Raw genomic sequence first — 19,933 nt, forward strand, 5'->3', positions numbered from 1 at the left:
TTTTCAATTGTTGCTGTTAAAGAATGAAAATATGCACCAAGGTTTAACCAAATATTTTCTACATGTTCAAAGAAGCATCTAAAAGATTGTGAAAGTTGATTTGATCAGGAATTTTGAAGTAAGCTTATAAATATTAAATGAGCAGTTTGGATCCTAAATGATGCATCTTCTGGTGTAACAAAGCCACTGAAAAGTGATTGAGTTAACTCAATGGAGAGAAAAGTTAGTGAATTGTAGTTCTTAAAGCAATTTTTGTTTTAAAACATTCCTATAGAAGCCTTGCAATTCCTGGTTTTGTCAAGTCGATATGGTTTGTGGTGGTATAAAGCAAGATTTTGCAATGTTCAACAGTCCTACATGTTCAGATTTTCGATACAAGTTTAAGATTTAAAATATGCACTGTGTATTTTGGGTGCCAGTTGCTGAGCAATACAGGAGATATTTAAAAGAGTAAGTTGTGGACTGGCAAAAAAAAAAAACAAACTCCAGGAACTGCATTATTTTTTTAGTAGTAAAAATTCAATTTTCTACGAGCTCATTCCTTTTGAAGATGTGCATATAATCCTAAAATGTCCACCATGGAAGTTACCTGGACATGCAGAAACTATACTTTTATACCAGCCCTTTGAATCTCTAGCATAATTGTTTTGCTAGATAAGATTTCAACTTGGAAACAAAAAGTACTCATAAGATATTTATTTGTATTCTTGGCTACATGGACAATAATGCATTGATGGTCAACATCCTCGAGAATTGCTGTGTAACATAATTTTCAGCGATGCATGATTACAATTTAATCTTCTTGATGAACTTTGCATACCACATATAGGAAGTAGCTGCACACAAACCATACCTGGAAAAGAAAAGGGGATATGCAATAAGTCATTAATAACTAGTTCAAGATATCGGATCTAAGTGAAGAGGCTCTCGCATACCAAGTTACGATGTATTGCATGTGTTCATTTCTCAGTGTGACCCGGGTCTGTCCTCCGACTGGTCCCCCTGGAATAGTGCTTTCTGTGTCACACAAACCCCTTTGAATTAGTAAATGTGTTGCTAATGTGTGAGGGGTGAACTCTGCTCTCACTACAGCTTAGGTTCTTACTGAAGTCAGCGTCGATCAAGATGGGAGCAGCCCCAGTGATGCGAGACATGGCCTCCAGGTCACGGTAATGCCAGCGATTTTTCTCTTCGTCGTTGTTTGGTACAAAAGGTTTGCGCGTTTCTGTCAGCCTGACGACCCCCACCACCTCCACCTCATCCTCCACCTACAGGAAATAAGCAAAACTGGGCTAAAGTTTCTTATACAAAAGATTTAATTTTGTGATTAAAACCTCATCACAGGGAAGAGTTAAGTTGTATAAACCCTGCTGGCCTTTGATTAGTAACCCAATTTAAAACACTAACCTGCCCCTTCATTCTGGTCTCCGGTCGTATTTTCTGCTTTGGTACGTATCCTCTGTTGACCAGGATTTTGATGCTGCAGTGGCATGAACAGCATACAACATCAGTTAGATCCTGTATCATGTAGCTATACCTTATTAGTTTGCTGTTATCACTTTTACCCAAGGTCAGAGCAATGAAAGGGGGTGATGACGTTGGCTCCAATCTCTCCACTCGAGGACAGGCTTCCTGCCTCCCTGGCCTCTTTCTCCGGGTCGACAGGCGAGCGCGGCATGATGTACAGCTCCTGAGAGTGATCATAGTGCCCGCGAACTTTCACCCTTCTGTACTCCAGCTTGTTCACTTCAAGAGGACTAAGATACAGAGATTGAAATGACAAGAATACCTTCACAACGATGAATACAATTCATGCAGAAGAGTACTTTGTTAGCATCCCAAGAAAGAAGTTGTATTTTGGCATGGTGGTAATTTTTTGGTGTGTATTGGTGCTTTTTTTTTCTTCATTAAATCAGTTTAATCCTTAGTGTTTGCAAAGAAAGTGAGTTCAGTTACTAACTCAGGAGGAAGAGGAATAGGCTCCGCTGTGGTGAGGCGTCTCAGTTCATTGATTAAACCCATCTTCCACTGACGCCTTTTCACCTTTAGAAAAAGAAAGCAATCTGAGTCAACACAAAATTCACCTTAATCTCACTAACAAAGCAAAGCAAAAGGAATACATCCTTCATTTTAGGATCAAGTGGTACCTGCCATGTACCCAAGCCAAAGGTGGCTGCAGGGATGAGCAGCAGGAACCACTTCAGGAAGGCGTCCTCACTTTTCTCTGCATCGGCTGCAGTAGAACTGCACTTTCGACCAAAGATAACAAACCTGCCTGGACATTTACAGCAACACAGACACTTTTCCATTAAACTGAAACGCTTCAACAGAACTGATAAAAAAAACTAGATGTATAACCAGCTGAATAAATTGGTAAGAATTAAATGCGTAGTTTGATAAATACAGATAAATAGCTGTTTGAATACATTAAAATAAATAGGACTATAATAATTTAAATTAATAAACAGGTAAATTAAAAGTTTAAAAAGTAAATATTTGATGAAATACTATGAATAAACACATGCATAACTTAATTAAAAGTCGCTCAATTTTCAGTACATTATGCGAGCTTTCACTGTAGGAGTGTGAGGTTCCATTTGTGTCAAAAACATCTAATCATATGACTTCTACTTATTTTTGACACAAATGGAACCCCACATACGAGTAGGCTAGAGACAGTAACTACATCACCATCTGCGCGTTTGAAGAGTGCTGGAAGGAAGAAAGTCCTCTTGATGTTAGTGACAGGAGTCTGCAAGGATGCAAACCCAGACTGAACTCACTTTTCTACAGGTAAGCATGACATTCACAGTTTCACTGGAGAATAAAATTATGAATATGACATAGAAACTTGCCTGCTTTCTTAATGTCGGAAGAAGCCTGTTGGATAAAGCCAGCAGGGATTTCAGAGAAGCCATGTTGGGCCTAAACATTGACGAAAACAAGTGTTTTTACAGCCGAAGAAAACAAGCCGACGCTAACTACATAACTGACTTTATTTCTTCCTGTTTAGGACACGTAGGGGGATGATTTTTGGTGTTACTCCTTCCGGGTTCAACATCACTTCGTCCCGTTTGTTTTTAATCCACGTGTGTGAAGAAATGTGCTGATAGTTTTAATCCAGATATTTATTTCTGACTGTAATCAGCTGATTCAGTACGGAACCTCGGTTTAGGTGAAGACATGGACCTCGCCGCCAAGGACTCTTACTTGCAAGTACTTGCAAGTAAAGTCATTTCTCAGAGAGAGGAGCCAACGAAGAGGGCGTTTGGTAATACAGCCCTATAAACTTATTAAGACTTGACTATATATACACACATTTTTACATTGCACTATCTACTGCTATGACTTGCGCATAATTGCCTCAAAAAGCTCGTTAAGTACGAAGCGTGTCATTAATTTTGGATGCATTACCATGGTTTACCATAAGTGGCGCTGTGTAGAAGTTATTTAGCTCTGTGAAACAAAATTTAAAATATCAAGATTATATGCTTTAATCTGTTTTTACTTGTAATCCATTTGTCTGCACTAAACTGTTAAAACATACTTTAATCATAGATTATTCACATTTTCTGAAGAACATGGGCAGACAAATAATGAAGTAATAGACATTGAGGTTTGTGGTTAGAATGTGGCAAAATATGTAAAAAGCCAAACACATTTCTCCAATCACTTTAAGCTTATTTGGCCATATTGTGGTAGGCCTGTGACTTATAATCAGCCAAAAGAAACTCTGCTTTGCGTTTTAGAAATTTTCTGCATTCTGTAAACATGAAATGTTTTGTATTCCAGTTAAAGTAGGAGATCCTCATTATTTGTTATCTCTGTTTTAGTTCACTTCAAAGGTAAAAGTGACACCGATCCTCCAAGCAAGAAGAAAAAAAAACCAAAGAAGAAGAATCTGAAAGAGAACGGCACTGATAAGACTCCCAAACCCCAACAGAAGCCTAATCCTTCTCCAGCAGCTCCGAAAAGCCCTGGGAAGACAAAACCAACTACTCAAAGTGTGAACAGAAGCACATTGCACACACCTAAAGGTGCTGGGGACAGAAGGTTTTATGAGAGATTCAATAACAATTTCAGTAATGTCCTCACTTAATCTTATTTTGATGTGCAGAAACAAGCTTCTCCACTGTGGATGTATTGCGCAAAAGACTCCATGAGAAGATTGAAGAGTCCAGAGGGCAGGTATGTAGACCTGAATGCAGCCTTCAGTCTAAGCCAACCAGTGTGGTAGATATCAAATATGAAGTTTGTTCATATGAAAAATAAAGCACACAGATGAATATTAAATAACATGAGAGACTTTTATATGCTTCTATTTTCTGTCCTTTTTTTTCTGCTTAAAAATATGTACAAAAACATTTTCTTGATTTTCCTCGTTGCTGGAGTAATAACAGGCCTGTTCCTTTAAACAGGGAGCTCCACAGGATGCATTATCAGAAGCCGTTAAGGCAAAGCGCGCAAAGCGAAAGATGGAACGGGAGCGCAAGAAGAGGAAGAGGAAAGAGTTTCTGTTGAAGAAGCTTGCAGAACAAAGCGGTCAGGAACAGCCTGTGGAGATAAAAGAAGAACCGATCGCTCCTGCCACGGAAAAAAGGGTTACGTCGGCTATTGTCTTTAACAAAGTAGAGACGGTGGACGAGGGCTATGAAACCAAATTCCAGGCAAAAATTAAGAAGAAGAAAAGCGAAAAAGGTAAAATAACGCCACTGACCGGGAGGAACTACAAGCAGCTTTTGAGCCGAGTGGAGGCTCGCAAAGAGAAGCTGGAGCGGCTGAGGGAGAAAGACGAGGCGAAGGCCTCCGAGTTGGAAAACAAGATCAAATGGACCAACATGCTCTACAAGGCCGAGGGCATCAAGATCAAGGATGACGAAGACCAACTGCGCGCCTCCTTGAAGAGGAAGGAGAAGAGGCGTGCGCAGAGGAAGAAGAAGTGGACTAATCGAAGCGAGAACGTGATTGAGAAGATGCAGCAAAGACAGGACAAGAGGAGGAAGAACCTCCAGAAACAAAAGCAGGCTAAGATGGAGAAGAAGAAGAACAAAGCGAGGAAGAAGGGCAGAGTGCTGCCCGAGGACTTGAAGAAAGCAGCAGTTTAGAGGAAGAGAAGTTCAGGAATGGTATACAGTGTGCTCCGTAATAAAATTACATTTTTGCATATGCTGAATATGAGTGAAATCTTGGCTGTGAAATGTGTTTATTTTAACAAAAGTAAAGGAGTTATTGTCTAGCTAAAGCCTCTTTGCTTTTATTTTGTCATACTACATATAATATGTGTATAATATTTCACATTTACCTAAAAGTTTTGTTTGTAGGTTTCAAAAATAAAACCTTAACAAAGTTGCCTTGTACATAGTTGGAGCTCGATTGACTTCTTTTCTATACCATTTCATTGTTGGTGATAAATATTAAGTTTCCACTTGAATCAAATGTGCACAAGTCTGGAAGCGGCAGTGAATCTCAAAAGCGTAAACATCCCTATTAAATAAGTGAGAATTTGAGAAATTATTTTCAAAATAGCCACAAAATTACCACAAGTAAATAACTTGATGTGGCATTTATTTAAATGTTTTCTTTAATGTGTTTTCTTTTTTTTTTGTGAGCCTGCTGTAGAACCATCTGCCATTACTTGCATGTAAACTTTTTATTTTAGATTATGAAATAATACATTCAGAACTCTGGAAATTTAAGTCTTGAAAAGTCTAGGATTTTTATGTAGAAGATGTATAGGAAGTCTTGTAATAGGAGGCTTGTGCTAAACTTCTCATAGCCAGCTGTTAGTGGTGTCACCACACTAACAGCTGTTTGTGTAGCTGAAAAAAGTAAAAAATAAAATAAAGTTCACTGAACCTTTTATTACTTAATCTGAGAACTACTGTTGAACCTCTGGAGATTATTGTGCGAAGAATAATCCTCTACAAAATAAAATAAAAAATTATGGACAATCTTGAGTATCTTCTTCATGAGACAGTCATACAACAACAAAGCGTCTTCAGTTGAAGACTTTACATCTAAATAAAAGAAAATGTGAGTTAAAATGCACTTCATTTCCCTTGGGATCAATAAAGTATTTTTTAAATCTGAATATTTAATATTTTTTGTCTATTTTGGGGGGCCGTGTCTGAACTCAAGACTAGCTTTCACGTTTTAAACTGATTTTTTTAACAATAACCCAGTGCTGAACCTGGCTGCGCGCGCCTTTCGGTGGGCGGTGCGGATGTTTGTCTCCGCCCACAAAGGAAGCGAAAATAAAAACAAGAAGGTCGAAGCAAAGCTGATGATGCAGCTGTATTCCTGTCAGCCTGTCAGCCAGTCCTGTGCCTGAGAAAGTTTGAATCTTCGGTTCAGTGACAGCTTCATGTTGATGCTGTCTGGAATAATGTGCAGCCATTCATGGGAATAATCCGGATTTTGGCTCCTTATTTGACTCTACTTCGTCCTAATTTAGTTCAGAATCATCAGGTGAGCATTTCTTTACTTATCAAAGGAAGCGATTATGATATGTTTATGCATATTTCTGTGTGGAGGATTTAAAATATGCATTTATTTCAGCTAATCATGGCCAGACGACTTTATGCGAGCAGAACAATCGGTGTGGACAAAAACGTTTGGTGAGTAATTACTCATAATTGATATCAAACTACTGCATGCATGAAAGAAGAATAGCAAAATTATTAAAAGAACAAATTTATCGAGTGGTGCAAACGATACCGTTTTCCCTGATCATGTCAATACTTGTGGACGATCCAGTGAGTCTTATGCGACCTGTAACTCATAATAAATCACCTTGCATCTTTCAATTCAGCTCTAATTTATTCACTCCAAAGTGAAGTTATTTTAATATGTAAAATACAAACGAACTGGGATTTTAGTAAACAGATATTCATGGGGTAATATTTGTAAAAACTGTGCAAATAATATTCAGAACAACATTAGAGTTCAGAAACCTTTTAAATTAAACCATGATGAATTAAAAGAGCCATATGATTGGCGGAGCAGAGGGCGGAACACTGAAAAGGTCAAAGTCCCGTGAATGTACAACCTCGAAGATGTTAGTGAGAAAAAAACTTTATCTTATATAAATGTCAGGACAGAAACTGTAGCAGGAAGAAATGTGTTTCTAGTGTAATTCTGATCTCAGGTTGTTTTTAAAACCAAAGCTCAATTGGATTTGGGGTATCAGTGCTTAGTGTTGACTAATGGTAATCATACAGTTCTATATACTTGGACAGTTATTTGTTGTTTGACCTCTTTTTTCAAAAATCCTTTTTTAAATGTATTTATTTATAATTTCTCAGAATTAAACAACCAAGACAGACGACACGAAAAAACGACAGACTCAAAACTGATATGGCTGTAAATAATGAACAGATCTTCTACTTATTACACAGTAAAACGTCATGATCTGTAAAAAAGAAAAAAAAAAAAAGAACACTGTCTGACTTGTTTTGCACCAACAGGGTCGAATTCACACAGCTGGCTGCAGATTATAAAGCTGTGAACCTCGGACAGGGATTTCCCGACTTCTCGCCTCCGCAGTTTGTTCAGGATGCTTTCTGTAAGGCTGTGAGCGGAGGACCCCAGATGCACCAATATACCAGAGCTTTTGTAAGTCGAAATATTAGCTCAGGTTGATGTCTGTCAATCTGTAGAGGCTGAAAAACAAACATGCTTATAATTTGGCATTTGTCTGGAAATTTTCAGCTGTTAATCACATGTTAAAAAGGGGAAGAGATTTTCATTTGTTTCACTTTCTGTCGCCCAGGGCCATCCTCGTCTGGTAAAAAGTCTTGCTAAATTCTTCAGCCGGGTCGTTGGGCATGAGATCGACCCCTTTGAAGACGTCTTGGTCACAGTTGGAGCTTATCAAGCTCTTTTCTGTGCATTTCAGGCTCTGATTGATGATGGAGATGAAGTATGCCCCTTTTTGTGGCTCTTACATTTTCTGTATGTTTGAATGACTCAGCAGCTGGGTTACTTCGCACAACACCCTGAAAATGTATCTGTATCCAGAACATTGGTTTAAAAATGTATTTTATATAAAATAATGTACTTTTTTTACGCTGTTGACCCCAGTTGCCTTCTGAAGTTCCATAATTAGTAGAGTTCACCTGCATAGAATTTAATTTTAGTAAAAATCTAGCTGTTTTGTGAAGGCCTCTGAGGTTTGCCAGAGGCAATAGCACATCATAAACACAAGATGAAGATTATTGTGAAATTTAAAGCAGGGTACGATGTAAAAAAAATCCTAAAGAAGAGGAGTAGGTTAAAAAAAAACAAGGTTTTCCAAAAAACCCCATAGGTCCTATGGTGGTCTTTTTTTTTTAGGTATGTAGGAAATCCATGTGGAAAAAGGTTCTCCTTTCTGATGAGACCAAAATTAAACTTTGTTGTCCTGAGGAAACTATCACTGCATCCTCAATTCACAATTGTTTTAAACTGTTGTCTGTTTTCAGCTAATTGTAGGTTTTTCTTTTCATAGTAATGCTTTTGTTCAGTAGGATCACATAAAGGTCATCTTACGACAACCCTAAACATACCACCATAACCACAAGATGAAACCATATCAATTTGTCAGAACGGTCTAGTCAAAGTCCACACATAAATCTGATGAATCTTTGGGAAGACTTGAAAATAAATTTTAGCTGTCAGACTTTTTAAAAACGACAGATTACAAGTAAGGAGTATTATTACTTGTGCTAGGTGTTGTGTATTTAAATATCTGTATAAAAGTTTTTGCTATGCACCAGAACTGACGGGATTTTATCCTTCAGGTGATAATTGTGGAGCCGTTCTTTGACTGCTACCAGCCAATGGTTCTGATGGCGGGAGGGACCGCGGTGTATGTGCCGCTGAGACCGGTAAACGGTTAATTCTAAAAGGATCTGATGCCTCCGAGCTCCTTTGGACGCTCGCGTTCAACATGCGAGAGACGTTTTGTTTTTGTCACTAACCGCAGAAAGGGGGCAGCAGCGTCCTGTCAAGTGGAGACTGGGTTCTGTCTGCTGAGGAGCTCACCAGCAAAATCACTCCCCGCACAAAAGCCATCATCATCAACACTCCAAACAACCCTCTAGGCAAGGTGGGATTTATGACGCCCATTCTGCTAGGGAAACCCGAGCTCTTCGCAAACATCCCTTTCAAAACGGAGGTGGAAGAAAATAAACGTAATGCGTGAGTTCTGGGTTTACAGGTTTACAAGGTTGAGGAGCTCCAGATGATCGCCGACTTGTGCATCAAACACGACCTGCTGTGCTTCAGCGACGAGGTGTACGAGTGGCTCACTTACGACGGAGCCAAACACGTAAAGATAGGTGAGACACGAGCACCGCTTCGACACGACCTCGCCAAACACACGTTCATCAGCCTCTTGTGTTTCTGACAGCCAGCCTCCCTGGGATGTGGGAACGAACCATAACAGTGGGCAGTGCTGGGAAAACCTTTAGTGCTACTGGCTGGAAGGTAATACACATTCAAATCTAGTACGGAGTTTCTGCTGTTTATTGTTTTGTGATTAATACCACCTCTGGTTTTAGGTTGGCTGGGCTATAAGTTCAGGAAAACTCATCAAGCACATGAAAATCATCCATCAGAACTCTGTGTATCACTGTGCAACAGCAGCTCAGGTAACTCCACCAACAAACTTCTTTCTTCAAAGCAATAATGTTGAGTTTTAGTAATTGAGGCCCTGGGCCCTGCATGTTTATAGGGGCTCCCCTGGTTCAACGCTCCCACTTTAAGTAAATGAATCTTCTATTAGGCAACTACAGAACATGATATGTTTGAGAAATAATTTATCCCTCAAATTAGCCTGTGTTGGAGCACGGACATCGGCCCTTAAGTACCTGAATTGGACAGCATTGACTTCAAAGTTTCCCTGTGAAGGAGTTGGCTGTACCTTGGTCACAGCATGTCTTTGGAACGTGGATGGAAGTTGGATGAAGTTTTATTATCTTTTGAGAGATGCCCGTGTCCTTTTCCATCAGAAACTTCTTGAAAGTTCCTTAAAAAACAAAATCTGTTTTTAACACAATTTTTCTAGCATTATTTGTATCTCTAGCGCTTTTCCTAAATTCTCAACTCATCCCGTTGTCACCCAGGAAGCCGTGTCCCACGGGTTCGACCGCGAGTACGAGCTGTTCGGGACTCCAGAGAGCTACTTCCAGCAGCTGCCTGCGATGCTGCACCAAAAAAGGCAGAAGCTGGCCTCGTGTCTGCGTAGTGTGGGCCTGCAGCCAGTCATGCCAGAGGGAGGATACTTCATGATCACAGACATCTCCTCCGTCAGTGAGTAACGAGCAAACGTCTAAGCTGGACACTTTGCATCCGGCGGGTGTTTATTTGGGCTTCCTAATGAATGTTTACCTGAGTCTTTTCGTCCTTTTGAACAGATGTAGATCTAAACGATGAGAGCACCAAGAATGAAAGCTACGATTTTAGATTTGTCAAATGGTTGATTAAGGAAAAGGTAAACTCTAGTAGATATTATTTAAAAGATGCATGTTTTTCTTTTGTTGTTTTGTTCTTTTCAAATTTTTTAGTACCTATTTTTTTCATTTCTTTTTTTTTTTCTTTTTATCAAGGGCTTAGCGACAATCCCAGTCTCTGCTTTCTTCAGTCCAGAACACAGCAAAGAGTTTGACAAATATATCCGCTTCTGTTTCGTTAAGGTGAATGCAGCCACTTTGATCAAAACTGATGCTCTTTTCTTTTTCTGATTCTTTCTCAATCAGAAACCTTTTTTGTTGTTGTTTGTTTCTTTTAAACAGGAAGACTCCACACTGGAAGCAGCAGAGGAGATCTTAAGAAAGTGGAGTCAAAAAGAATGAAATTTACCATCCATCGTCCATTTTTTTCTACAGCAACCTACTCAGCCTCCTCAGGAAAACTGTTCAGAAATCATGTTTATGTTTGTGTTTGTCCTCGTCAAAGTTTTTCAGACCACTCTGAAAGTCTAATAAAGCATTCAGTAAACAGTTGGTCCGTGTTCACATCATGCTTGTGGTGATTAGCTGCTTCACTCATTGTTTTTTTTGACAACTACTTGTGTGGAGATTCTAGTTATTTTTGTCGCTAATCTTGTATTTTTTTTTTTTTTTTTTTTTGAGAGGATGTTGAATGCTGGAGTTTCAGATTGTTACATACTGGCACAATAACAATTGTTACAATTGTAACAATTGTTACAGATTTTTAATTTTATAAATGCATGTCTTATTTAGCATCCTTAGTTTCTGAAAATGTATCAGCTAGACAAATTTTTTCCCCAAAAAAATGGAAAAAGAATGTGTGCATTGCAAACTGTATGTAAAGAATTCCAATTGTGTTCTAGAAATGTTAAATAATTATTCCCCTTAAAGATGTTAAAAGCACTGTTATGGATGACTCCGTGTCTTTATCTGCTTACATGCACAACTAACCAGAAACAAGACGGACTAAGCTGGTCAACCAATCTCAGTAGAAAAAAAAGCCCAATTGCTAATAAACCACATTTTCTTTATTCGGTCGAGGTTTAACTGAATTGATTTGACATAACAGAGTCAAATTCTTGAGTGACGTACTTGTCGACAATCCACACCAGTCGGTGGTGGTAATGCACTAATTTCGTTTTTTGCCAACCACCAAAACACATCAAAGAAGAACTGATTAGACTTTTATTTTTTTTATGCGGAAGTTAACCCGGAAGTAAATAAAACCACGTGTCGATGTTGAAAAATGTCGACCAATAGTGCAGAGAAAAGACCTAAACCTGCGTCCTCTCAGGTACTAATAATATAATTAACACGTTAGTGTGCGTCATTGATATTGTCATTTGTTTTAATGTATGCCTAATTTATTTCAGTTCGGGGACCAGATTCCCTGGAAGAAAAGGAAAGCAGAATGTGAGTAGAAGCTAACTGTGCTAACAACTGCATGTTCACTAGGTTTCACTAGTGGCAGGCTAAAACATTGGTTTAGCATCATCTGGAGTACGCTAGCTGTAATAATACACATAGCCACGTTTTATTATACAAGACTTAAGATATTCAAGTCACTTGAAGCAGCAACTTCAAGCGCCACAACTTTGAGGTCATTGTGCATTGAAATGGATAACAGCAGATTATGAGTTCAAAGCTATTTGAGGCAATTCATACCTAAATAATAGGATCCATTCCATACACAAATGAGTGAAACAATATATAAAGTGCATAATGTTAAACTTATGGCTGATTTGTAGCTTAGCATTTGCTTGACGAGTGCTTATAGTTTTGATATACAATATATGATAAACAGATTAAGGAACTGTCAGATATATTAGACAGTTTCCCTGTATATTTTTGTCTACCATTTAGCCTGGTGTAGCTTTCAGGTGAGGTTGTTTGCTCTAGAGAAGTGCCACCATTCCCTTTTATTCTGTACACCTCAGAATTCTAGTAGAAATCAAAGTCCTGTCTTCTGTCTTACTATAGAGAATAAAACGTCTTCTGTCATATGTTGGTGTAGGATCTTCTGAGATAACGACATAAAGAAGCTCAATTTTGGCACATAAACCTGTCAAAATATATTTCACTGAAATAAATTCTCTTAAAAAGTGATCTGTGTTATAACTCTTAAGATAACTGTAAACTGTTTTTGTCCCCAACAGTAAAGGAGAAACAGAAGCAGTGGAAAAAGGCTAAAATCATCAAACAGTTGGAGAAGCAGAAACGGCAAGAGACTGCAGAAAGAGCGGAGCAGGAGGAAAGCCAGAGTAAAAAAGGTAATAGTTGTCATTTGCTGATAGTCAGTTATTATCGGCTCAGGTAGCCGTAAACGGACGGGCACGTGTTTTTCAGGTCGAGCTTTCACGGTGAGCGTGGCCCTTCCGGGCTCCGTCCTGGACAACGCTCAGTCCCCTGAGCTCCGGACGTACCTGGCGGGACAGATTGCCCGAGCCTGCGTCGTGTTCAACGTCGACGAGATCGTCGTGTTTGACGAGCAGGGGGAAGATGTCAAGTAAGCGGTCCGGGAGGGAAAAAATTGAGCGTAAATACTATTTACACTGTCAGAATGCAAAGTGATGCTGGTTTTGCTCCAGGAGTGTCGAAGGAGAATTCAAAGGTGTTGGGAAGAAGGGCCATGCGTGTATTCAGCTTGCCAGAATACTTCAGTACATGGAGTGTCCGCAGTAAGTGTGGAGACGGTCAGATCAGTGACTATTGCTGTTTACTCCTCGATTTGTCACGCACGACTTCTGTTCTCCGCCAGGTATTTGCGCAAGTGGTTCTTCCCGGTGCACAAAGACTTACAGTATGCAGGTAATTTTAAAACCATCATCACTTTTAAGTGATTTATTTTGAATTTACCATATGTGAAGGTCTGAGATTGTAGACGGATATGAGATGGCCAACCCAAACAGCACAATAGCAGACCGTTTCTGTTAAACATAAACTTATACCAACAATAAAACCTACTTGTACTGCACAAAGCTTCCTCTTGATGTGGATCAACTAAACACACCAGCGCTCTGATCTAGTTTTTGTTTTTGCTAAGCCTTCAGCTTTCTCACGGGTTAAAAACATCTGAAGATCTGATTAAATGTTTAAATTCCATACATTTTTAAAATTGCTCATTTGGCAGTCTGTTTGTGGGGCATTTCAAAGTATAAATACAAACATTTGGTTAATTTACTGCAGATATTTCTATCAATGACCCTTTCTTTAGGATGCCTCCGCATTTCTAAATGGATAGCAAGCCAAAGGACAAATACTTGAATAGGGAAGAGAGATTCATAAGTGAATAATGAAGAAAAAACAGGAAGATGCAGGCAGAGCTACTTGCTAGGATAAATGGATGAAAGAAGTGTGAAGGTAGATGGATTCATAAATGCACACATGCGTGGATGGTTGTTTAGGCTTGTAGAACTACGAGGAAGGAAGGAAGGAAGGTGCAGTTAGATTATCTGTCAAAGGGTTTTTCTGTTTAAACCTCTAGCACCAGTAGTGACAAAAACTGCATTAGAATCATAGTGAAAGTGCAAAAACAACATTGTTTCAGGTCAGTCCATGCTATTTTCCACTAGGTTTGCTTAACCCTCTGGACAGTCCTCATCACATGAGGATAGACGAAGAGTCAGAGTACCGAGAAGGAAGAGTCCTCAACAAGCCACCCAAACAAGGAAAGGGTTCGTTGGTGAACTGTGGAATGAGAAAGGTGACTTTGACACAGCTATTAGTCTGAATTTGATGAGTGAGAGATTAAACAGGTCGGACATCATAAAATGTGTCATAAAATGTCGTCTCCAGGACGTGCGGATTGATAAACAACTTCAGCCGGATCTGCGAGTTACAGTGAAACTCAGTAAGACACAGAATCAAGGTAGGTTTTCCCCGTTGGAGTATGCTGTACTTTATTCATCCATTGCAGTGTAACACAAGTAGAGCATCAGTTCAGTGTTTGTCCCTGTGTGTGCGCGTGCAGAAAGCAGACTTTATAAAGGTGTCGTCGTGGCGCCTCATGTTCCCCGAACAGAAGGTGGTCTCTACTGGGGGTACACGGTCCGCCTGGCATCCTGCCTGAGTATGTGCCTCTTTTTTGTTTGTTTGTCTGTTTGTTTTAAATCCTGTGACTTAAAACGTGTAGAAAAATTCTCACTGCTGGCTGTTTTTTTTGTTTGTTTTTTTTTTTGCTGATGCAGGTTCAGTTTTCACTGAGAGTCCTTTTAAAGAAGGGTATGACCTGACAGTTGGCACCTCAGAGAGAGGCAGCAGTGTGGACCAAGCCACTCTGTCACCATTCAAGTAGGTTCAAAGCTCATTGAATGATTAGGTCGGTCGGTCAAGTGCTTTAAAATCAGCATGCTTGCATGCAAATTTAGGCGTCAAGCGTCTATAGTATTTAGTGTTAACATGCTGCCAATTAGTGACATTTTCTCCCTACTCTTTAGGCACCTTTTGGTGGTTTTTGGAGGTCTTCAGGGTTTGGAAGCCAGCCTGGACGCAGACCAAAACCTGGATGTGACTGACCCCAGCGACTTGTTTGATCTCTACCTCAACACATGTCCCGATCAGGGCAGTAGAACCATTAGAACGGAGGTAAAAATGCAAAAATAGACGGATAAAGAGAAGCCAACTGCACTGTAAACATCATGACAAAGTTTCCACTTTTGCTCAGTGTTGAAATTGAATCTTTCTGTTAACAGGAAGCTATTCTAATCTCCATGGCGGCACTGAGACAGAAGATCACAGCTGCTTTTCCAGATGATTCCAGCAGCTCATGAAACATACTGTAAACATATCCTTGTGTCAAATATCAGATAATTCCCTTCTGTAAATAGGCATCGACTTAATTGACCAGTCTGTCTTTTTTTTTTGTTTTTTTTGTTTTTTTGTCTCTGTTATGCAGTGGAAACTGAACATGGTTTGTGTGTTTCCTGTCTTAACATTGCTTTGATGCACAGTTCTGAAACAAAACACATTGAAGTTTTACATTTTTTGAGCAAGAACCTAAAATATATCTGCGCCGAGAAAAAAAAGATAAATTCTAAATTGAGCTTCAGTGCCTTGCACAAGAATCTCCTTGAATGAATCTCATGTTTTCAGGCTGCAGTTTAACAGTCATTGCACAACTCATTTGGAGTTTGTCTGGATGGTAGACATGCATCTTAAAAAGAAAATTTGAGGTGAAGTTAATACAGTCTGCAGCAAATTCTTCCTTTATTATGGATATAATCTTTGTGGTGCAAACATAACTTACAGTAGTATGAAGTGCTGCTCTTTCCCAGTCACATAAAAATGAAAGACAAAAAATATATATCTGCCTTCTCTGTTCTGAAAGTTGTTAAAAACAATTATTTGTGCCTTAACATCACCATAATTTTAATATTTAATTGGATTTTGATACTTGATACCCGATAAAATAACCAACAAATGACTTTCAGCAAAACATGACTGGATTTGAAGAACTAAAGCACAAGGATGATCATCAGCTACTCATAAAAGGCAATATGGTTAGAAAATGCATTCCTCCAACTAAAGCTCCCTTCTAATTTGTTGAACTGAATAAAGCACTGAAATAAACCTTTATGGAATACATTCGGGTTGCATGCACTAAAAACTTTGGCCAGTTTCAAATGTCAATGGATGCGTTGGTTCCCCACTTTGTGGCAAAAACATTTAACTGAAGTTAGTTAGGCCTGGACTGTTGTAAAACTACAATGCTGTCCAGTTCAACATGCTCCTGATCTAAACCACAGTGCTCGGGCTGCTGTGTTGTCTCATAAGGCTCCGCTATGATTGGTCTGTCGGCTGAACTGGACATCTGTCTTTGGCAGCTATTTTTTAGAATATGATCTCTTTACAACAGTGGTGAAACCTACTTAAATTGTGTCGTAAGCCACTTGATGATTTTTGGATTAAAGGAACTTGCTGATATAATCCTCCAACATGGAAAACATTTAAATACATAAAAATATAGAGATGTGTACAACCTTTTAAATTAGTTATTTTCTATGTACAAAATTTCGGTCAGACAGCACTACGTGGCACACAGATGCAGTGAGGAAGTTTACACACACATTCATTGGAATGAACACATTATTTTTGGGTTTTAAATGAAGTTATTACCCCTTTTTTTTTTACAGGGCGGAATGATTATTACAACACAACCTGATTTATTTTTTTTTATCAAAAAATGAAATATACTGTAACTTGTGTTTTTCCTAGAGACAGACTCTATTAAATACAAATCTTCCAAACTATTAAGTAAAATGATCATGATTGGCTGTAATAGTTTCAAACATTCAAGCATTGACATGTTTATTACTGGCTAGTCCTATACTGGTAACAATGGGGGCTGTCCAATCAACTCAGTCCAAAAAAGAATCGACACCTAGAGAAGCCAAATGTTTTCTGGTGAAAGGTTTTACGGGCAGATGAGACAAGGAGTGAGCCGAGGCAAAGCTCATGATGTGGCGTTGTTTTGGTGCCAACACACAAAGTGGAAGGAATATTTAATAATTAATTTTCCTGGATTTTACCAATCAATAAATGGTAAAAATTTCTTGAACCTAAATTATAATAGCTAACTTGCTAACATCAACCTTATGAAAGAGTCTTCCCAAAGCTGTGACCTCGGTCATATTGAAAATGTGCAAACTTTAAAACTGTTGGGTTCCTGCTAGGGATGCACAGATTTATCGGTGCCGATTTCCTCAATTTTGGGAAACCGGTGGTCGGCCTATTTTTACATGTGAAGCTGATCTTATCCACTGGTTTTATCTACCTCGGCAAAGGTATTTAAATCAACTGTTATCTTCTTCTGTTCTGCTGTGAGAGAGATTTGACTAGCAGACCGGCCCACCAGATCAGATCTGGTGGGCAGTTAACAATAGTCATCTCACTGTTGGCAACTTGTCAACTTTCTTGCTACATTTAGCAACACTTTACACACACACAAAAAAAATTGGTATCGGCCAAAATCGGAATTGGCAGGTCAGGATTTTTAGAAGATCGGTAATCGACCAGAAAACTGGAATCGGTGCACACCTAGTTCCTGCACAGAGTTGCCTTTTTTTTTTTAGCAAACTATAGCAGTTTTGCATAAAGAGTGAATACCCAGGAAGCATTATGCTAGGATCTCGGTAACGGTTACAAAACGTACGCAATGACGTGGGAGCGTCAAGCAATTATTACAGAGGGTGTATGTAAACATTTGAGCTTGTGTGTATAATTCTGACTCTGTGTGGCTGCACCCAGATTTTGCTTTCAGAAAACTCAGAAGGAGTTTGCTGTGAAATCTTTTCACCCTGAGAAAAAAAATACGGTCCAAATTAAACCTCAAACTGATGACATTCACGCCGCTTGTGTGTAAACTTTCTGACCACAACTGAGTATCCTCCAAAAGCCAAACAAGTTTAGTACCTGAAATCAGAAACGGAAACATTTCCCCGCATCTTCATCACCATTAACCCAAGGTTTCCCGTGTCTTCACCATCGTTGCCGGATAAAAGCATTTGTGACGTCTCGTTTTGAGATCACCGTGAACTTTAATCCGCCGTGCTCGTCTGCTTCTCGGCTGTGCAGCTGGTGTCTCCCCACTTGGGGCTGGTGAACGTGATGTTGTATAGCTTGGCCCAACGGGCAAACACCTGTTTCTCCGTGATGAAACGATGGTGGTGTCCCCTGCGGTTGTTTTCATTCTGAAGGTACGTTGTACATTCGTCAGACTCCCTGGGTTTGTAATAGTGGTAGGGCATCTTCTTGGACCCCGGCTTTCTTCTGGAAAGATGGTAACAACGGTACTATTTAGGTAAACGTTTGATAGGAAATGATTTGTTATTTGGTTTTGATTAGAAATTACCTGACTAACTGACCAGAAACTACAATTCTGATGTTTTTTCGATGAGGTTTGTGAATTGTTTTTTTTAGTAGGGACAATGCGAGTTAACGGTTTTGCAAATTATTCCAGAATTAGCAAGAAGGCTATTTTTCATCTGTTGTCCCTGGATGAGTAATTTGTCTCACTAAATACAGAGGTTATACAAACGAGGTTAAAATGACTTACCTACACGAATTTTGTCAGTAAATACAATCAATACCAACAGTAACTACAAAACAAACAAGTCTATCATAAAAAAAACATAGAAATTAAAACTAAATTAATATTATTTAAGTAAAAGCTAATTTAAATAAAAGGTTCCAGAGGTGATGATATAGACAGTTAAAACTTTATGCAGAAAATAGAAAAGCTATTTTAGCAATTTTTGTTCTTAAAGACATTAGCTAAACATTGCATCGGCATGCCAGACCTTTACAAAATCCATGATCAGAAATCAGCTGGAAAAATGCCTGGGTGAAAAATGCCTGGTGAATCTTTTGTTATGAAAAGTTTATACATAATAAGTCTTCTCGTTATACTCACCCGCAGTAATTTGGTGGAACCATCCCATATACTTTAATATTATCACATATCTCAATGGCTATGACCATTGTGAACCAGCCAGTGCTCAACCAAGAGTGGGACTTTTGTCTTTGCAGGAAGAAAAACAAAAGCAGTCAGTAAGTACGACAGTTCCTTAATGAGAGGCTGTGAACACAAGACGTGATCAACGTCCAAACCAGACTTACCTGTCCCGTCCGGTCTCTCTGCTGAACAGATTATCAAATTTTCGCATTTTGTTTGGTGAAATGCTGAAGAACGACAGGTTGCTGTAGGTCATCCCGATCCTCTGGATCAACCTGAACAAGGTTCCCTTAGCATCCTTCCAGATCTTATTCGGGGGTCCCCAGAAGATGATTGTGGAGTTGTAGTCCGTGCGCCGCATATACTCGTTGGGCCGCCGCATCACCCTGAAGACGCTGGAGTGGGCCACGACCCGGAGGGTGGTGCGGTTGCCGACGTCCGTCTCGTAGCCTGACGTGGGGGCGTCGTTCATGCGGATCACGCACTCCGTCCGGTCGATCTCGTCCCCCGCCCGGCTGCCGAGGACGTGGCTGGAGCTCGTCACAAGTGCACAGTTGCGACAGTGCAGGTTCATACTCTGAAAGAGACGGCATAAAACTTTTACAGCAAATTTAACAGAGTTATTTAAGCCTGAACAACAGCGGTGAACTGAATTCATTTTTACGAGCTGCGGGTGAGAACAGTTTATTTAACAGGGTTTGTCCACTTTTCTCACAGTAAAATTCAAGCATTTTCAAGGAAAGTTTTCAAACTCTTCCAGCACCTCAATTTAGAGATAAAAATAGTAGAAATGAACTAAAAAAAAATCATTATTAATGACATTTTATGATGTCCTTAATAATTAATGTCTTGTGATAGCATTCTAAATCCTACCGCAGGGATTAGGTAATTTAAAGTTTAACAATATTTTATGTTTTGAAATGTCTTACACACCTGACCAGTCTGAGAACGTTATAAACAAAATCTAAATATTTTCTACAATTTCTGGGATTTAGCAAATAGACATAAT

At 39.3% G+C, this 19,933-nt stretch overlaps 5 protein-coding genes across 6 annotated transcripts; 3 read left to right on the forward strand and 2 right to left on the reverse strand.

Moving 5' to 3' along the window:
• Positions 1–681: 681 nt before the first annotated feature.
• Positions 682–3,030, reverse strand: surf1 (SURF1 cytochrome c oxidase assembly factor). Its single transcript, XM_007548956.2, has 9 exons — positions 2,856–3,030; positions 2,692–2,752; positions 2,148–2,275; positions 1,961–2,043; positions 1,566–1,757; positions 1,408–1,480; positions 1,106–1,268; positions 936–1,017; positions 682–853 (listed from the first exon to the last, which is right to left on the reverse strand). Exons 1-9 carry the CDS (start codon positions 2,931–2,933, stop codon positions 787–789), a joined length of 927 nt encoding a protein of 308 aa, XP_007549018.1. The 5' UTR covers positions 2,934–3,030; the 3' UTR covers positions 682–786.
• A 20-nt stretch (positions 3,031–3,050) lies between these two features.
• On the forward strand, positions 3,051–5,242 carry surf6 (surfeit 6). Its single transcript, XM_007548955.2, has 4 exons — positions 3,051–3,271; positions 3,834–4,037; positions 4,118–4,188; positions 4,419–5,242. The coding sequence occupies exons 1-4, from the start codon at positions 3,184–3,186 to the stop codon at positions 5,103–5,105; spliced, it is 1,050 nt and encodes a 349-aa protein (XP_007549017.1). The 5' UTR covers positions 3,051–3,183; the 3' UTR covers positions 5,106–5,242.
• A 985-nt stretch (positions 5,243–6,227) lies between these two features.
• Positions 6,228–11,375, forward strand: kyat1 (kynurenine aminotransferase 1). The gene is made up of 13 exons (XM_007548957.2): positions 6,228–6,468; positions 6,559–6,617; positions 7,467–7,614; positions 7,772–7,921; positions 8,781–8,867; positions 8,966–9,088; positions 9,200–9,320; positions 9,392–9,468; positions 9,543–9,632; positions 10,107–10,293; positions 10,398–10,474; positions 10,590–10,676; positions 10,776–11,375. Exons 1-13 carry the CDS (start codon positions 6,400–6,402, stop codon positions 10,833–10,835), a joined length of 1,335 nt encoding a protein of 444 aa, XP_007549019.1. The 5' UTR covers positions 6,228–6,399; the 3' UTR covers positions 10,836–11,375.
• A 280-nt stretch (positions 11,376–11,655) lies between these two features.
• LOC103135931 (putative methyltransferase C9orf114 homolog) lies at positions 11,656–15,880 on the forward strand. 2 transcript variants are annotated; one of them, XR_001661712.1, is made up of 13 exons: positions 11,656–11,766; positions 11,846–11,885; positions 12,629–12,742; positions 12,819–12,978; positions 13,061–13,150; positions 13,231–13,280; positions 14,045–14,175; positions 14,268–14,340; positions 14,443–14,541; positions 14,660–14,762; positions 14,909–15,056; positions 15,164–15,298; positions 15,340–15,880. XR_001661712.1 is itself a non-coding variant. In XM_007548959.2 (12 exons), exons 1-12 carry the CDS (start codon positions 11,719–11,721, stop codon positions 15,239–15,241), a joined length of 1,134 nt encoding a protein of 377 aa, XP_007549021.1. In that variant the 5' UTR covers positions 11,657–11,718; the 3' UTR covers positions 15,242–15,880. The 2 variants fall into 2 exon arrangements, 1 of the variants encoding a protein (XP_007549021.1); XM_007548959.2 differs by having other exon boundaries at positions 11,657–11,766; positions 15,164–15,880.
• Positions 15,880–19,678, reverse strand: LOC103135944 (alpha-N-acetylgalactosaminide alpha-2,6-sialyltransferase 6-like). The gene is made up of 3 exons (XM_007548974.2): positions 19,089–19,678; positions 18,883–18,990; positions 15,880–18,239 (listed from the first exon to the last, which is right to left on the reverse strand). Exons 1-3 carry the CDS (start codon positions 19,580–19,582, stop codon positions 18,008–18,010), a joined length of 834 nt encoding a protein of 277 aa, XP_007549036.2. The 5' UTR covers positions 19,583–19,678; the 3' UTR covers positions 15,880–18,007.
• Between the last annotated feature and the right edge of the window lie 255 nt (positions 19,679–19,933).

This window comes from Poecilia formosa, unplaced genomic scaffold (genome assembly GCF_000485575.1).
Source record: "Poecilia formosa unplaced genomic scaffold, Poecilia_formosa-5.1.2 Scaffold28, whole genome shotgun sequence".
Classification (NCBI taxonomy): Eukaryota; Metazoa; Chordata; class Actinopteri; order Cyprinodontiformes; family Poeciliidae; genus Poecilia; species Poecilia formosa.

What these genes read in the sequence shown, in the direction of transcription:
- kyat1 (XM_007548957.2), top strand. Translation starts at nt 6,400, where the DNA reads ATGGGAATAATCCGGATTTTGGCTCCTTATTTGACTCTACTTCGTCCT. An exon ending in ATTTAGTTCAGAATCATCAG is followed by an intron (nt 6,469 to 6,558) that starts GTGAGCATTTCT and finishes CATTTATTTCAG; the next exon opens with CTAATCATGGCCAGACGACT. An exon ending in ACTGTGCAACAGCAGCTCAG is followed by an intron (nt 9,633 to 10,106) that starts GTAACTCCACCA and finishes GTTGTCACCCAG; the next exon opens with GAAGCCGTGTCCCACGGGTT.
- LOC103135944 (XM_007548974.2), bottom strand. Translation starts at nt 19,582, where the DNA reads ATGAATTCAGTTCACCGCTGTTGTTCAGGCTTAAATAACTCTGTTAAA. An exon ending in AGAGAGACCGGACGGGACAG is followed by an intron (nt 18,991 to 19,088) that starts GTAAGTCTGGTT and finishes CTTCCTGCAAAG; the next exon opens with ACAAAAGTCCCACTCTTGGT. An exon ending in GTTCCACCAAATTACTGCGG is followed by an intron (nt 18,240 to 18,882) that starts GTGAGTATAACG and finishes CCATCTTTCCAG; the next exon opens with AAGAAAGCCGGGGTCCAAGA.
- LOC103135931 (XM_007548959.2), top strand. Translation starts at nt 11,719, where the DNA reads ATGTCGACCAATAGTGCAGAGAAAAGACCTAAACCTGCGTCCTCTCAG. An exon ending in CAGTACATGGAGTGTCCGCA is followed by an intron (nt 13,151 to 13,230) that starts GTAAGTGTGGAG and finishes GTTCTCCGCCAG; the next exon opens with GTATTTGCGCAAGTGGTTCT. An exon ending in TGAACTGTGGAATGAGAAAG is followed by an intron (nt 14,176 to 14,267) that starts GTGACTTTGACA and finishes TGTCGTCTCCAG; the next exon opens with GACGTGCGGATTGATAAACA.
- surf6 (XM_007548955.2), top strand. Translation starts at nt 3,184, where the DNA reads ATGGACCTCGCCGCCAAGGACTCTTACTTGCAAGTACTTGCAAGTAAA. An exon ending in CACATTGCACACACCTAAAG is followed by an intron (nt 4,038 to 4,117) that starts GTGCTGGGGACA and finishes TTTGATGTGCAG; the next exon opens with AAACAAGCTTCTCCACTGTG. An exon ending in TTGAAGAGTCCAGAGGGCAG is followed by an intron (nt 4,189 to 4,418) that starts GTATGTAGACCT and finishes TCCTTTAAACAG; the next exon opens with GGAGCTCCACAGGATGCATT.
- surf1 (XM_007548956.2), bottom strand. Translation starts at nt 2,933, where the DNA reads ATGTTTAGGCCCAACATGGCTTCTCTGAAATCCCTGCTGGCTTTATCC. An exon ending in TTCCGACATTAAGAAAGCAG is followed by an intron (nt 2,753 to 2,855) that starts GCAAGTTTCTAT and finishes GCATCCTTGCAG; the next exon opens with ACTCCTGTCACTAACATCAA. An exon ending in ATGCAATACATCGTAACTTG is followed by an intron (nt 854 to 935) that starts GTATGCGAGAGC and finishes TTTCTTTTCCAG; the next exon opens with GTATGGTTTGTGTGCAGCTA.